General features: G+C 47.4%; 2 protein-coding genes across 2 annotated transcripts in view; both read right to left on the bottom strand.

The window, feature by feature from the left end:
- LOC118772214 (ski-like protein) overlaps positions 1 to 9,284 on the bottom strand; it is a 22,666-nt gene extending 13,382 nt beyond the window's left edge. The window contains exons 1-2 of the mRNA XM_036520522.1: positions 9,190 to 9,284; positions 5,967 to 7,226 (exon numbers count right to left, since the gene is read on the bottom strand). Of these exons, the coding sequence (XP_036376415.1) occupies positions 5,967 to 7,070 (1,104 nt within the window). The 5' untranslated portion in view covers positions 7,071 to 7,226; positions 9,190 to 9,284. The remainder of the gene's footprint in view (positions 1 to 5,966; positions 7,227 to 9,189) is intronic.
- Positions 9,285 to 15,231: 5,947 nt separating this feature from the next.
- LOC118772978 (protein kinase C iota type-like) overlaps positions 15,232 to 17,500 on the bottom strand; it is a 24,096-nt gene continuing 21,827 nt past the window's right edge. The window contains exons 17-18 of the mRNA XM_036521690.1: positions 17,343 to 17,458; positions 15,232 to 17,166 (exon numbers count right to left, since the gene is read on the bottom strand). Coding sequence (XP_036377583.1) covers positions 17,079 to 17,166; positions 17,343 to 17,458 — 204 coding nt within the window. The 3' untranslated portion in view covers positions 15,232 to 17,078. The remainder of the gene's footprint in view (positions 17,167 to 17,342; positions 17,459 to 17,500) is intronic.

Raw genomic sequence — 17,500 nt, 5'->3', positions numbered from 1 at the left:
CTTTTCGTCAACGAATAATAATGAAACGATAATGTCAGAGAGAGATGAATGGACAAGCAATTTAGCTACCTTTTTTTTTATCAAAACACGTGCAGGCACTCACTTTACAAAATATGCATAACCGTGTATTGCATGCTTATGATTGGTTGATATACAGGTCCAGGTCGTGCTGCCCCACCAATGGAACATTCGGAAGAATAAAACAGCCGATTTAGCTAGTGTAGAGTGTCCTATTGTGTCATAGAGATATTGTAAATTCATAACCATTATTATAACTTTTGATTGTTTTCATGTACCATGTAAATATTATGCTAGTTAGGTTTTGTTACTGTGTCTGCTTCCACTCACACTAATCCCAGTGTGAATGTGGTAACCGCAAGTGAGAAGCAGCGCTCTGATAATAGCCTGCCTGAGCTTTGCTCGACTCAGTTCTGGGTTGAGACTAGTGCTAATGCTATGTTCCAGATGCACAGTGACAATGCCCATATCATTAATTCTCGTGTCCCTTACTTGTCCAGCACTATAGTATGTCCTTGATGGTCATTTGCACTACTATTCCAAGCATGTAAGTGACTTAATTATACTGTATTTGCACTCACATGTGGGTAGCTTATATGCCCTGAGTGTACTGTACTTCACTGTAGTTTTTTTTTTTTTTTTTGTCATTTGCACTGCAATGATAAAAGTATTCTTTTGCACTCGTTTTTTAAATTAATGTCAGATTTATTTGACAAACAATCAAAGAATAAGTCATATTCCTTCTACAGTGTAAAAGACACATATTACATCTTTATAGAGCATACAGTGCATGACACAACCTTTCTGGATGTTACTATATTATTAAATGCATCAAGTATAGGCTACAGCTAGGAGTCCCTGGCCCAGAGAAGAAAACCTGAGGAATGTAGCTGGCTTAAAAACATCTGTGTGCTTGATGAAAAGTCACCGTAATGATTTAATAAAAAAATGCAAATTGACTAAAATGTGACAAAATGCATTTACCTAAAATTATATAGAAGACTAAATCTTCTATAGTTTTCGCCGACTAAAACTAGATTAAAACTAATAATAATATAAAAGACTAAAAACTAATAGCATTTTAGTCAAAAGACTAAGACTAAGACTAAGGGTTAATGAAATCACCATAACTGAAATGAAAAATGTAGTTATATACATGATACAGAAATGTTGTGCACTGCCACACACCCTCCCCCCCCCCAGCTCCCGCCTGCTGACTGATCGATGGTGAAAGGGTCGCCTCTCCATGTGGGACAGGGGGGGGGTATCTGACTTCATGATCATCAGCTTATCGGCTCATCTGTCAGCCATGTGTCACTGTGACTGTCCTCTCACTGCAAACGTGCAGAGATCAGAGGGGACACCCTCGTGCCAAAGCGGCTCGGACCGGACCGGCCTGGCAGAACGCAGGCGCTTTCGGGGCCCTTTGTCCCGCTGCTGACGGGACTGCCCCTCTAGCAGGGTGAAAGGCGTTGAAACGAGTCCACAGAAACCCAACCCACCTGGGGATCACGTGACCTGGGTGGGGGGTGGAGGGGCAGACTGAGAGGAGCAGAGAGGGCACCATTCCATTACATTACTGGCATTTAGCAGACACTCTTATCTAGAGCAACTTACACTGGTTAAAGTTGTTTTTTTTTTGGTTTGTTTTTACAATGTGACACATATACAGCTGGATATTTACCGAGGCAACTGAGTGTTAAGTACCTTGTCCGAGAGTACAGCAGCAGTGCCCCAGCACAGAATCGAACCTGGCGCACCATCACCTAGTATGGAATGGGACTTTTTTTGGCTCGTTTGTTAAGCCCCACAGTAATGACCCCCCTGGTGAGGAAGCCCCCGACGCAAACCCGCTCCACACAGAGCTGGGACCAGGGGTATGGGGACAAGGCTAAAAGCAGAGGCATGGCGGAACCCCGCGGGCAGACCGTTGGTGCAGGAAATGAGAGAGAGCGCACTTTCCGTGTTACACAGATTCTGTGTAAAGGACTTACACAGTTTCCTCAACACTTCTTCGTACACAGAGGGCTGCAAAAAACGGTGCTGAGACCCAACGAAAGCTCAACATGACGATGAGACAGAGAAGGACAATGAGCCAATGAGCTTAGGAGGCATTCTTGGTGATGGTGACCCGTTTTGAGCCCAGTGTCTTTTTGAGGCAGCAGGGCTGATGCATGCAGTGGAGCAAGGTGTGCACGTTTGCGTCCTCTCTGTGTGTTTGTGTATGGGCTATTTGTGTGCGGTGTCAGCTCTGCAGTGGAAAAGGAATATAATGAGCCAGTTTAGTTCCAGCTCTACAGTGGAAAAGGGGGTATAGTAAGCCAGCACAGTTCCAGCTCTACAGCGAAAAGGGGGTATAATGAGCCAGTCTGGTTCCAGCTCTACAGCGAAAAGGGGGTATAATGAGCCAGTCTGGTTCCAGCTCTACAGTGAAAAGGGGGTGTAATGAGCCAGCCTGGTTCCAGCTCCACAGTGGGAACGCTGTAAACTTAGCCAGCCTGGTTCCAGCTCCACAGTGGGAAAGCTGTAAAATGAGCCAGCCTGGTTCCAGCTCCACAGTGGGAACGCTGTAAACTTAGCCAGCCTGGTTCCAGCTCCACAGTGGGAAAGCTGTAAAATGAGCCAGCCTGGTTCCGGCTCCACAGTGGGAACGCTGTAAAATGAGCCAGCCTGGTTCCAGCTCCACAGTGGGAAGGCTGTAAAATAAGCCAGCCTGGTTCCGGCTCCACAGTGGGAACGCTGTAAAATGAGCCAGCCTGGTTCCAGCTCCACAGTGGGAAAGCTGTAAAATAAGCCAGCCTGGTTCCAGCACTACAGTGGAGATGGGGTAAGAGTTTGTCAACCCACTAATGAAGTATCCATCCAGTAAATGCAAGGTGTTTTGCATAGAGCAATCCATCCATGTCCATTTCAGGTAGAAAGAAAGAGGGATGCATTCACCGTGAGCATTTGCACTTGGGGGGTTGTCTTACAAAGAGACTAACATAGATGTCTTTACATTTTGTTCAGTGCAGTAGATTGAGAGGGGGGGTAATTTTCCCATAATTTTCCCGTGAAACTTCAAGTAGAAACAAAAAACTAAAAAAAGCGCTCGGGAAACTCTTAAGAGGCAATGTGAAATCGGAAACTATAAATACGGCAAACCAACAGCAAGAAAATAAATACGAATAAATAAATAAAAATTCGGAATAATCTCATTAACAGAGAAGGGAAACAGCAGGAGGGCGAGAGCAGGCTTTGAGCTGCGAGACGCAGACAGACAAGCACGTCACACACCCATTATGCAGCCCGGGAGAGAGGGGCACGTGGCAGAGACACACCGCGTTATTATTAGCTAGGCATGACACGACACACCCGGCTCACTGCGCAATACGCGTCGCGAAATACGGTCCACGGTTCGAAATCATTGTAACAAAACGAATCCGTAATTGGCAGAACTCTACTTAGCTAGAGTCCACATAAATGCAAAGAAATTAATGGGTTACACTGATTACATCAAACTGCCAATGAAAGTAGCAACTAGTTTGTCACGATGCTTATTATTATTACGATACTTATTATTTTTATGCTGCTGGTGATACAACTGCATATCCACTGTAGCGGTATGTTATTTCTGGTGTAACAGCAGTATAGCTGCATATCCACTGTAGCAGTATCTTATTTCTGGTGTAACAGCAGTATAGCTGCATATCTACTGTAGCGGTTTGTTATTTCTGGTGTAACAGCAGTATAGCTGCATATCCACTGTAGCGGTGTGTTAGTTCTGATGTAACAGCAGTATAGTAGTATCCCCACTGTAGCCGTGTGTTTGTTCTGGTGTAACAGCAGTATAGTAGTATCCCCACTGTAGCGGTGTGTTAGTTCTGGTGTAACAGCAGTATAGTAGTATCCCCACTGTAGCGGTGTGTTAGTTCTGGTGTAACAGCAGTATAGCAGTATCCCCACTGTAGCGGTGTGTTAGTTCTGGTGTAACAGCAGTATAGCTGCATTTCCACTGCAGCGGTATGTTAGTTCTGCCCAGCAGAGCCAGCCCTGCCCTGACCCCCACATGAACTGGCCAGGTAGCATCCAGCTCACGAACAACGCAGCTAAAACGTTTTCAGAATATTAGCTGAGAGACATGCTTTTCACAGTAAATGACCTTTTTCGCAGAGTCAAAAAAAAAGTCCCATTCTGTTTCAGTAAAGAGTGTCTTATACACCACTTCCATTCCCTTCTGGTCCAGTTAGGCACTACTTTTCTCTCATTGCTTGCCAATCCCTACACCACCAGGGCAGGAATCCGTTGGCGGCCCTATGTATGAAGACCTGGGCCAAAACTTCCTTAGATACATGATTCTGCTACGGAAAGAGGGCGCAAGCTGGAGTCAAATGCATTCACACGCGTGCTACAAGTCTGCTGAATATCAAGACTCAGTAAACGATTCAATAACATTTTAGCAACTCAGAGCTGAGGAGACCTAGGCCTGCTGGGACAGTGACAGGAACACTCAATGATTCTGTTTGCCATTTTTTTTTAACTGTGCCAGTCATGTGATGTAACAGAACATCAACACACACTAACAGACCACAAACACACGCACTGGCAGTAAAGACATGTTAAACCACTGCTTCCAATTCATTGCTCCACTTGACTCACTGGGTGCCACTAAGTGACTTCCCTTCTTTCAGCACACAAAAACACTCTCGCCACACATTAGTTTAAAGTTCCCTAAAGAACACAACTGAAAAAAAAAAAACATGGTGATTCTATTACTGCAGCTGCTTATTACCCAGCCATATAATAACAAGATCAAAATAAAAATTCAAATCCTAATCCATAATAAAAAAAAGTTGTCTTAAAAAAGATATCAGATGTCACTTTTTTTAGGTATAACTCACTAACCACTGAATGACCCCCAAGGGTCATAAACAAGCCAGTTGTCCCCCCCCATGGAAACAGTCTAGACTCCTCCCCCTGGCCCCTCAAAAAGCCAGACGACACCTGGGTCGGGGAAATAACCCTAAACACTGTCTGGGTCAACTCGGGTTTAAATAAACATTCAAACTGTGAGAGAGATGCCTCCGTCTCTGCAGGTCAGACGGCTTCAAACCGCCACCAAAAACCTTTCCACAGCCCCACCCCCACGCCCCCATGCCGTGTGCTCATGGTGAGCACACAGCTTTGATTTAAATCTTTGATTGACCATCTGTCAGGGCCGCTTTCAAAATCCCCGGTTTCAGCGTGCATCTGTGCGACTTGAATATTTCACATGCAGGGTCTCGTAAAGAGGCACACAGGAAGAGGGGCGTCCGCGCTAATAAAACTCACTTCCTGGTACAGCTCGTGCCTCATAAGCCGGAATCTGCGTTCTGCGCGCGCCTGAGGTGCAGTCCAGGCTTTTACGGTGACATTTATACAACCCTCTACGGGTCTTCACATTCTTCCTATAAACACATTTTAGCCCTAGAAAACAGCTGTGCCCTTCGCTTGACACACCTGCCCACAGCCACCCTGCTGCACGGTTCCCACAGTAACGCTGTTGTACCACTAGAGGGCGAGCTGGCTACCAGGGTAAGAAGCCAAACTGGCGACCCAACCCAACATCAAACCGCAGTCACACTACATAAAAACACAACTGATGAATGAATGAGCTGCTTTACACATTGCGTTCCAAGACTGTCAAAGCATTTTACTGATCTCAAACGCCAACAGTGCATAGCCCACAAAAAGACAGTAAGAAGCAGTCATTTTTCGTAAGTACAGCACTCATTTAGGTGCAAAAGATCAGTCTCACTCAGCCAGCTGAACAGAAACACGATTAGACTGAAATATTGAGAGATTCTGATCGGGAGTTTGGCAAGGACACCCTTACCCCTGGCGAAAAGCGCGCAAAGGGACCTTCAACGTCCACGTCGGGTTTTACGGTGTGAGAAGGACAGAAGACGAAGAGACAGAGCGACGCTCACCTTGTCGACGGAGACGCCCCTCTGCGGGCAGCGAAACCTCTCCTTCACCTCCTCCAGCAGCTGCCTGAGCTCGGCCTCCTGCGGCGTGCCCAGGTGCTTGCGGCCCAGGTGCAGGTAGCGGGGCCACCTGGCCGAGTCGAAGCCCCAGTGGCAGGTGCGCTTGTCGGGCGAGCGGTGCGAGTGCATGACGAAGCGGTGCGGGGCGAACAGCAGCTGGCACTGCAGACACTGCACGCAGGGCGCGTCGGGCCGGGTGTACAGCTGCGGCAGGAACACGCCCTGGCACTTCCCCAGGCAGCGGTGCTCCACCCGCACGCCGGCCCCGCCCTCCCGCAGCCTGCCCCCGCCGGGGTCCTGGGGCGGAGGTGGGGCGGCGCCGGGCCGCAGCAGGGCGTTGCAGAGCCGCTGGGCGTCGGTGAGCGTGATGAGGCCGCAGGACGGCGCGTTGAACGGCAGGATGCCCAGCACCTTGAGGATGTGCAGCTGCTCGGCGTCGCAGCGGGAGCAGTAGACGTAGAGCTCGTCGCAGACGGCGTTGATCTGCTGCAGCGAGAACTCGCGCAGCACCGAGTTCAGCACCTGCGGCAGGCACAGCCGCTTCTCCCCGCCCACCACGAAGCAGGAGATGGAGTCGCCCTCCAGCAGGGAGTGGGTGAGCTCCGTGGAGCTGTCGCAGGGCACCAGGAGCGGGCCGCCGCCCAGCACCGGTGGGGACGGCGCCGGCGCCAGCACGTCCTGCCCGCCGCGGGCCGAGAAGGCGGCCGGCCCGCCCAGCGAGCTCTGGCTGCTGAGGGTGAACTGGGCCAGCGTGTGCTTCAGCCCTGGGCTCAGGTCCAGCGCCCCTCCCCCGGCCTTCCTGTCCTCCGCCTCCTCCTCCGGCCACCTGCACTCCGCCTCCCCACCCTCCTCCACGCACTCCTTCTTGATCTTTGAGCTCCTGGGGGCCCCCTCCGGCACGCCGGGGGGCCCCTCCGGGAGCCTGCGTTTCAGGTTCATGGCCGCCATCACCCGCTTCTTGATGGGCGCGTCCTCCAGCCTCTCGCGGCCTGGGCGCTTCAGACCGCCCCTGAGGGAGGCCCTCACGCCCCCCTGAGCGCCCGCCATGCTCGCTGTAACTCGGGGGTTCACGCCGCAATTCCACGCTGGGTGATCTGACGCCTCAGGCAAAGAGTCCTCGTACCCCTTACAAATCCCTCAGGAGTCCGAACACATTCATGACGGTGGGTAACGGGTGTCAGCGGTTTGTAAATTGTTTGTTTTCTGGAAAAAAAATTTAAGAACAATTGAGAACAATTGCCTCACAACAGCTATCATCAAATAAATACACACATACATGCATGTGTTTTTTTGCCATAATACCAATGTTAAGCAAAACATTTATGTTGTGATTTTTCTTCCTAATTAGCATAATATTGTTTTATTTTTCCAGCATCATGTTTCAATCAGTGTTAATCCATCCAACACATAATATGCAAAACAAAAAAAGAACACCTCACAATTAATAACCAGCTGTCTGATTTCCCACAGGGGCTTATTTTGTGTTTCGAAAATGCCGTTTAAATTTCAAGACCACCTCCACATTATCACCTTCACATTCCTAAACACATCAACAGACACCCCTGAGCTGGGACTCAAATCCCTACCTTCCGCCTGGATTCACCTGGATACGTTAGCTAACTCTCGTTACAACTCAAGAGTGTCTCAGTCACCGATCCGAGTGTCTCTATCCCCAAAGAGTGACGGAATTTGATGAGTGAACAACGCACCGTAACCTTGGTGACATACCTGCCAAGGGAGCGGTAACAAATTGATGTACATGATCTACCTTGGACAAAACAATTAAGCACTCTAACCAAACTCCAACAACCACTACAGATTGCAAGATGCATGCAAACACACTGGACTTAAAATATCAGAACAGGCCATTTCAAAATACAAGTGTACTTTGCTTACCCCAAACACATGCACGTAAAAAAATATTTTAAATTCTCCACACTCTCGGGTCCATCACCTTGTCGAAAGGCGTCACACAGCCCACCATTTAAAATGAGTAGCTAGGGTCTCGGGAGATTTTAGACCCAAGTCCTGCTTGCTTTAACGTTACAGCACACACAGCGGCCCTCGCCTGACCATGCACATTCCGGGGTCGGTCTTCATTACGGACACTTTGGAAATTAATTCCAGCACGGGCAAATCCTTCCCACCAACCACGCAATCCGACTTTCACTTGCTAATAACGCCAGCTGTTTCTGCCGAGCTGAAATCGGAGCGGAAAGACAGCGCAGCGCAGTTTAATAAACGCACCCCGTATGGCACCCGGCACCGTGCGTAAAAAGCACCGCAAGCGCTTAATTCCACCGACAGATGTATATGCTTTCGGGAGCGCTCTCACTCTCACAGCGCCCCCACTACACACATAGCCCTCAAAAAAATCTAAGAAATTAATACAACACGAATCACGTCTTTGCGGATGCGGTCGTCGTAGCTACCATGCCGCACCACCCTTGCATCAGCACGGAAGGCGCTCACGATCGTCTTTCGTTCATTTCTCCTCCACCCGCTCTGCTACCAGTACTGCATTGGCTCTCTGCCTGGCTAGCTACTTTGCTTAGTTTATATAGCTAGCTAAAAGTAATAAATTACATTCCCAGCAAGCCACCTTTCTGACAGTTATTCGCTGCGCTTAAATTTGTCCGTTGCGATCGATGGGGAGCGGGCATCCAGCTAGCTAGTCTAAATGTGTAGAATTTCTGCAAATAAGGGCGCTCGTTTGAAATATGATATTTTGAAATCTTTGAAGGACACGATCGCGCTAAGTTAGCGAGCTAGATTAGCTGGTCATTTAGCTAGCTAGCGTGCGATAGCCGCCACCCGTTTTTCTGCCTTACCAGCTGGTCTGCAAGACACCCTTCCATGCAGAAGACATTTTCGGTTTGAAAGAGATATATTACCAGTGCATAACATTAGCATTTCAGATATCTTCCGTTGCAAATAAGAACTACTCAGCAAGCTAGCAACCTACACACCCTCAGAAATCGCTAGCTAGCTAATGCAACTGCACGTTGTTTACAACCTGGAGCCAGCAAGCTGGCTAGCCAGCTAGCTAACCGGCTTAGCTAGCTTTTATTTTTATAATTAAAAAGGGTAGCCAAACACATGCTTCACGATCAGACTAGACTAGCTAATTGATCCGTATGAAAAAAGTCATGCGTTAACAACCTACCTGGCAAGCCAGCTAACTGAATTTGCAAATAACCTTGCCCGCAAGCAGTCGCTCCAAATCCTTCCGTCGGTGTCCCCCCCACCTCCTCCGCTCGCTGCGCGACCATCCACAACATTCAGGCATCCAGACACACCATTACGCACGGACCGGTGACGTCACTCCACAACCCACTCCAACAGCTTACGTCACGCACCCCAGACTCTCGAATTGGCCAGTCACGCTTGGAAACTGTGCGTGTGTGTGTATGTATGTATGTGTGTGTTTGGGGGGTGTGTCTCGGAGTCTGGTTTAGCATTGACCTGGTCGGCTGTAACTGCGTTTTGGTGTGCATGTAAGAGACCTCGGCTGCGTTTGAAGTGGACGTTACAAAGAAAGCCTCAAATCTTAAAAATATTGATAAATGTTAAGAATCCTCAGAAATAAATGAAACGTTTCAGCTATGGTAATACTGTAACTGGGTGGATAGACGCCATCCTAATATGCGGCATATGGGGCTACGCGGGCATTTTCTGAGTGTTTTCCGTTATATATTTTAGTCGCCATTCTATATGAAAGTTTTCTTACTCTTATGTGGATTTTGGGTATGTTTTCTACATTTTTTCCTCTCCCTAAATAAGGTATACAGTATTCCAAAAATACATTTACAGACTAAGCTTACCTTAATGTTTTGCTAGAATCGAGTTTCAAATGATGCTTTGCCCGTTTTAACTGTGTTTCTGTGTGTGTGTGTGTGTGTCTGGGTCTGTGTACACCTGCGCGCGCAAGTGTGTGTGTTATGTGTCAGGGAAGTGACTGATGTGTCTATTCCCACAAAATATCCGAGGACCCTTGAACTATTAGCTGTTAGTTTAAACAGAATATTTCTCTTCACAAAATCAAAGGCACCTGTAAGCCATAAAAATATAGCACCACGGCACTTTGCAGTTGCATGGACAGGCACGCATGAATATTAATTTTGTTCAGACGGGATGCCTACATATTTTACTGCACTCATTTATATATGCATAATTTATGAACTTGTGTCACAGCCATGACAAAGGGCTGAACTGTGAAACACTGCACCCTGCCGAGGACAATGGCCAGGAAGAGAACTCCTTCTCCTCTGCATCGTTATGGAAGGGCCGTTCGTTCCAGCGTGTTTCAACGCGCGTCTGTATGCAATGCACTGGGATCAATGCGTGGAGTAACGCGGACGGGATCCCGGACGATTTTATCGTGTCAGAGTATTTCTGTTTCTTCTCACGATGCACGAAATGGCTTTTATAGGCAGTTGTTGGGCTCAGCGTTCGGTTTTGTGTAGTCAGGATATTGCTCTTAAGGGTAATAGTCAGATGTTACATTTTCACTGTTGTATGTGACATATATGTGTACTGTTTAGCACTGCTTGATACATTTTTGTATAGTTCATGCCTGTGTGCATGTTCTGTGTGATCTATTTTCAATCATTCATTCCATATGTGAGGATGTATTTTTTAAAAATTACAAAATATAATGAGTGTTGTTTTAAAATCAGTTTAACAAGGAACTGTATTGAAAATGAGTTGAAATAGTTGAAACAACATAATAATGTGTTACTCGGGGTTAAGGACAAAGCACATAGGCAGTTAGATTGAATCTGGCCCTAATTCCACACTGGTTCGAGTTTGACTCCCATGCCAAGAGGGAGGTTTATGCACTTTGTGGAAAGAGGCAGGGAAGGAGGGGGAGTCCAAAAATGCCTGGAGAGCACCGAGCTGAAATTCTCACATTTTCAGTGGGTTCAGCAACGGCTGCAGCAACCAACACACCAGCACACAGTTGAAATCAGCTTATCGCCATTCAAACGAGACCCGGCTGCTCTGCTGTGCCTGTGGCCTCGCAACACGTCCCGGCTTCAGTATGCAAAAGCCCCTGCTCTTGTGTTCTCATCAGTCCTTTTGCAGCAGTTGTTTGTTGGTCTTTCTAAGACTCAAATCGATTATTGCCTCACTTTTCATACTGTCCCATTTCAGACGGTACTGTCCGATGGGTCTTGTTAATATTTTGCTGCATGTTACGTTTTGCTTATTATCATTTCGAACATTTTAATCACTTTTTGACGCAATCTGTCTAACCGGTATTACCATGTAAAATGTGTGGATTTACTTAAGGAATGTATTTTCGCTGGTCTTTCTCTAGTCAAGAAATTTAAGGACCCAAGGTACTGCTTACTGGTTATTGTTACGGCCTAAGGTCAACTGTGATCGAGTTTCTCCTGCCACCTGGCCAGAGCGCAGGCTCTGTACCTCTGAGGTGATGGGTGCACTTGACAGTTTGCCATCAGCTTCTTGTTGATCGTTTCTGGGAGCTGGTGTTTGCAGCGCAGCTATAGCATTAAAGAAACAATCCCAAAAAGATGCCGTGAGGAAGACCGTGAAGCTGAAGATGCCGTGCGCTCACTGGCTTTTGTTATAAAGGCATTTGTGGGGGCCGCAGCAGTGAGCAGGAACTCCTTCTTTATCAGGGCGTCTCTCTTACCCAGCAGCTGGACCCTCATGGAGGTGCGTACGTCTCTTGTTGGGCTCTGACACCACGCTGTGGTGGTGACTGCCTGCCACACAGTCGGCACACAGACTTAGCTTCCCGGTGTCTGTGCTCTGTGCACCAGACGGACCACAGTCCGTTTCATCTGGGTTTGAGTCATACCACACTCCTTCCCTTCCGCTGGTCCAGGATCAGCCTCACACGTGGCAGACGGCTATTTTTCTCCCCTCATCCCTCCTCACCTCCTGTGTGTGACAGCCCCAGACGTCACGCACGGAACCAAAGATCAGACCCAGTCGGCGACCGCTAACAGCTAAGAGGACCGCAAGCCTGACCAGCTGTGCAGTTCCACGGGCCGCTCCATCCCACCCGCCTACTCGAAGACCCGGAGACACGAACGCAAACGCATCGCCACATCCTGCCTCATCACTAGTTGGAGGAGCTGCCAGTCACTCCCTGACTCATTTTAATGATTCACAAACACATTTTTCTCACGTGCTGCCCGGAGTTTCTCTCAGGCGCCTTTTGCATGAGGTCACAGAGTAATTTTTCAGTTTTAACATCCAGTGTCAGTTGGGTTCATTTATTTAATTTTTTTTTTACTCCCCTCTGGAAACAGTGTGCTGTAAAACACTCCGTGACAGTCCAGTTGCAAGGTACCAAATGTACGCCGGTTGATCTATTGACGCTGGTTCTGGAAAAGGGTTTGACTGCATCACACCAACTCCACTAACTCCCCACCTCCAGGGGCAGTGCGGAATGGTGGCCAGAGATTTGCAGCAATCCAGAAATGTTGCAGGTCAATTCCCAGGTGGGGCACTGCTATTTTACCCTTATGCAAGCTACTTCACCTGAAGAACTTCCATAAATATTGAACTGTGTGCGGTAATCCCAAGTATACAGTGTGCTGTGTTGGTGACCTTGAATAAAAGCCTCTGCCAAGACAATAAGTAGCTGTTTGTTTGTGAGTCACAGAGTTATAATGAGGAAAAAAACACTGGAATGAGAAAGTGACAATATGAAATTAAATCTGTAACCACTAGTTTAGAGTGGGACTGGTGAAACTGAGGGTCCTCCTCTTTATTTCTGTTTGCAGATGATACTCCCTCCTGGCAGTTTCCTCAAGGTTAACTGTTGCATTGTGGGAACAGGCTCTGTGTGTTTCAGCAAGGACCAGTGTAGTTGAAGCCATTGATTTTTTTTTTTTTTTTTTTTTTGTAATGAAATCACTTTGCATTATGCGGGGAATTAATCTTGCATGTGTGCAGTGTAACGACTTGAGTTGATTGTTCAATAAAATTAGAACACAAAACCACTTATACACGTGCGCACACACAAGCACACACGCGCACACACACATACACACACACACGCATGCACACACACACGCATGCACACACACACACGCACACAAACACGCACGCGCACACACACGCACACAAACACGCACACAAACAAGCACGCCCACACGCACACGCACACGCACACACACACACACACACAAGTACATAGTCAGGCACAAGCAGTTTTTAACTAGATCAATCTTAATGCAGGAAGGCCTCAGGGTTTTGCTCTGGGTCCCGTTTCCATTAGTGTCTCACTCCACACTAAGAGCCCTCCAGAGGAACGGGCTTTAGATGAAGCCACAGATAAATACATTACAGGATACCGAGACCTACTCGCGGTTATTTTGACATCAATCCTGGAGAAAAGTGAAACCCTTCCCTCACTGCAGAGGAATTCCGTCTGGTTTTCATGTTAAATGTATGTCATGAAAGCATAAATAAAAGCTTGTAGTTTCCACTGAATGTTCCTGTCGCCTAGAAAAAGCAGGCACAGTCCGAGACCAGTAAAGCTAATGGAAAAAAAGCACCTTGCGCTCTGCTAATACCTAGGTGATTAGCACTGCTACAGCTTTGTCCTAAAGGCTTGTCCAGCTCTGGATTGCTTCCCTGTTTCTGCGGCTTGAAGTCCACCGCATTACTGGATTTTGGAAATGTTGCTGAGGGCTATGAGGTGGTTTTTTTTTTTTTTTTTTTTTTTTGCAAGGCAACTACATTACATTACATTATAGTCATTTAGCAGATTACATAGGTTACAAGTTGTACATGTTATCCATTTATACAGCTGGATATTTACTGAGGCAGTTCTGGGTTCGGTACCTCACCCAAGGGTACAACTGCAGTGCCCCAGCAGGGAATCAAACCAGCCACCTTTCGGTTGTCAGTCCTGCTCCTTACCACTTTGCAACACTGCTGCCCCAAGCTAACTAATGTACAGTACACCCTGCAGAGTAATGAACCCAGAACCTCCTGATGTGACGGTGGACACTACCCGCAGGCCCCGGCTACAGCCTTCTGTGACCAAAGCATAGCAGTGAGGGTGCTAACATGCGCAAATGTAGCATGTAGGCCATAGACCTGTAGACCAGCTGCTGCAGACACAGCTCTACACCTTCCACGGCTGCCAGGGGATTAAATACTCCTGAGTCCCAGTCAAGTTAGTGCTACAACAACTCCTCACCAGTTTCCTCTAGCATCCTCCCTTTTTTTAATGACTACACTAACACTTTCACCTTTAAAAAAAACATCATTCATAAACTATATATGCTGCAAGAATCACAGTTTTTTTCCAGACATTCAAGGAAATATACTTCAGCACACTTTCACATGTATAACAAGGCAGCAGATTTAATATTGATAATGAAATATTACGGACAGTTACTAAAATCTCCTTGATGGAACCTTATCGTACAATAATTCCTCTTGCGTGCTTCGGGGCAGAGTAAAATGCACATTCATCTGAGTTATTATTAAAAAAGAAGGGCAAAAAGGTTTACTACACAGAAGCTTTTAGTCAGCCCGCTGTGAGCTGTCGGTTTTTAGTCACTGACTGTGAGAAGCTGGAGTGTGCAGACTGTCATGGCAACTGCACTGAAAGTGATGTGCACACAGTCCCTCTCTGCAGGCTGAATCGGGGAGCGAGTGGGGAGAAAGACGGAAAACTGCAGCTCCAAAAACCCCACAGCTTTTCGGCTCACAGGAGGCTAATGGAACACATAGGCTCTAAGACCTTAAAGAAGGCTTAAAAACAGGGGTGCCAGGCACTCCGCCCAAAACAGCTCTGACAAACTGAAACTGAATAATCGGCCAGGAGGCGAAGGCATCCAGTGTGAGAAGCTCCCCAACACAACAGCAGTGCCTTTGTTTTACCACTAGATGGAGACACCAAGAGGGGCCCACCGGAGAAGTCGTGACCTCTGAACAGTGCCCACTCTGTTGCTGTTTTTATACAGGCTCATTCGTTCACATGGGTAAATGCAGTACAAAAGTACTGTATTTCAGTCAAAATTTTGGACATACCTTATTAAGATAATGGGAAACATGAATTCAGACATTTTGATCTAAAGACTTATGTTTAAATGCTTGAAATTTGTTTCAATAGACAAATATAAATAGTGAAGTTAATGCCTAATGCCTATTTATGAATTTAACACCCTGTTTCCGTCCACCGGAGGTCTCAGAGCAATTAGCAGCCATGCTCTTCATTTTATTTTTTTTTATTAGTACCCCATAACCAACAGCTTTTTCACTAAACAGCCTTTTCCCCCCAACTATAATAATAATAAAAAAATAATGTAGTGTTTGTGAACTCTGTAACAGTACGTAAATGAAACTAAAAACAGAACAGAACGCAAGTCATAAAAGGGTTATAAATTCACATCACCCTACTGTGGTCCCATGCTTTTCCCACATTTGTGAAAAAAAGGAAGTAGTTTGCAAACAAACAAATTAACTAAAAAAAACACACCCCAACCCAAAGCTTTCCCAGCTAACTGTGTTTCACTTAAACAGCATTTACTGACCAAAATGTGGATTCGCATGCAGGACAAAAGGTCTTTAGGCTTCGGCTCATGCTTCATCATTCAGGCTTAACTCGCTGTTTAATCATTTAGGAGTGGAGAGCATTTATGGCACAAGTTCAGGGTCAGCCCCCCCCCAGCAGCCTGGTCACATGCCTGGGAGGGGCTGACTAAGCTGCCCCAGAGGAGCATGGGATGGAGGGGGCTGGGTGTAATAGAAAGACTGCATTACCCAGAAATCACAGCTGTTGGACTACAGCACACTGCACGCTGCTGTCCGGAGGAAGTCCCAGGAAGAAACACTACATGCCAAGGCGCTCCTGACTGCCCCGGCTGTTTCCTTCCACCTGTGATGGCGAAGTGCACCTCCTCGGCTTCAAAGCAGATGATGACTGAAACCACAGGGTCACATGGCCTACTGACTCGTCTTGTAGATCCGTGAGGGTAACAGTGCCGATAACGGGTCCGTGCCGACACAAGGACAGAGGAGAACTGCCCAGACACCGAACACATCCTAACTGCAGCTCCACAGCAAAAAAAAAAAAACATCAGAAGAAAAGAGCAATAACTAACAGCTCTCTGTTCTCCTCTTTAGAGATCTGGGGGGATCTCATCATCAGAAGAAATAAGAAAAGGTCAAGGCGGACAGTTCTCAGAACACACAGGGCAATTAAAATCAGAACCTGCTCAGTTCCAATGGCCACCACCATGTCTGCAGGTGAGTAACAACAGGAAACTTTCAATGAGCGCTGAATATTACAAAGGGCAGCACTAAGGCAATGAACTGTAAAGCAAATAAGAGGAGGAGATGGGAAACCATCCACACGCATGCAGCTGCTAACCAGGGTAGTCTCCCTTTGGATTGTGCAACATCCTCCCTGAAACATCCACAGGTACAACCGCCAATGCCATTTTCTTCTTTCTGACCTCCAAAAAGTCTTTGGTCCCTTTTAACGTCAGAGGCGACCCCCTAACCCCCGCCCCACCCTGCCCAGAACCCATACTCATTATATAAAGCAAGACGCTTTACACTCATTTTAAAATAACGAAAGCTGGCGAGTACATGTTTCACCCCTCACAGTGGAAGTGGTAGACAGTGGTAGTGGGCTAAACTGACACATCTTCCCTTACTGTAATAAGCTATGTTCTATATATACAAATATACATGCATACACATCCTGCAAAGAACAAACTTGAGATTCTGTCTTATATGACTATTTCCTGTGTCCCGTACCCTCAAAAATACCTGCAAAGTCACTGCAAGGTCATACAGTCACTGTACTGTGAGACAGTGGCCGGTTACATTATTTGAAAATAAAAAGAACACATTAAGGACTTCTGATTATCAACGGCCGAGCAAAAGAGGTTTGGCAATGTTTTTAAGAGCTGACACCCAGCTGTGTTTGAGAGAGTTTATTTCTAAAGCAGGGGAGTGATGAGATCTCTGGGCGGCGACCAGCTCACTCTCCGGGCAGCGGTGGGGTCGTTCGCGGGCTCCACGCCGCGGCCATGCCCGCCCCCTCCCTCACACGCACTCCTCTGCCGACATCAGCAGGGGGTTGATGTACTCGAAGCCTTCGAACTCTGACTGATCGATCTTCCTGACCGCGTCCCTGAGGGGACACAAACAGCGGGTGAGAACCGACCCCAGTACTCTTCCAGGACACACACCCCCCTCTGCGCTAGGCTACGCTTAGCTGGGCTGAACTGCGTTTCTGCCACTAACTACAGAGGGGTCAGCTGTGGTACAGAGGTCAGCTGTGGAAAGGCCAGAGCGTTGGTCACTCACTCGTCGTCAGGCGTGAGCTGGATGGGCTCGTTGGTAAACTGGGCGTCAAAGTTGTCCAGGCCGAACTCCCCGGAGATGTTAGGCTTGAATGGCGGAACCACCTGCTTCTGCTCCATCTGCAAAGCAGATCAACGAGAGGGAAGATTCAGGCCTGAATC

The sequence above is a fragment of the Megalops cyprinoides genome, chromosome 2 (assembly GCF_013368585.1).
Source record: "Megalops cyprinoides isolate fMegCyp1 chromosome 2, fMegCyp1.pri, whole genome shotgun sequence".
Lineage (NCBI taxonomy): Eukaryota > Metazoa > Chordata > Actinopteri > Elopiformes > Megalopidae > Megalops > Megalops cyprinoides.
This window is presented reverse-complemented; position numbering and strand designations above follow the sequence as displayed.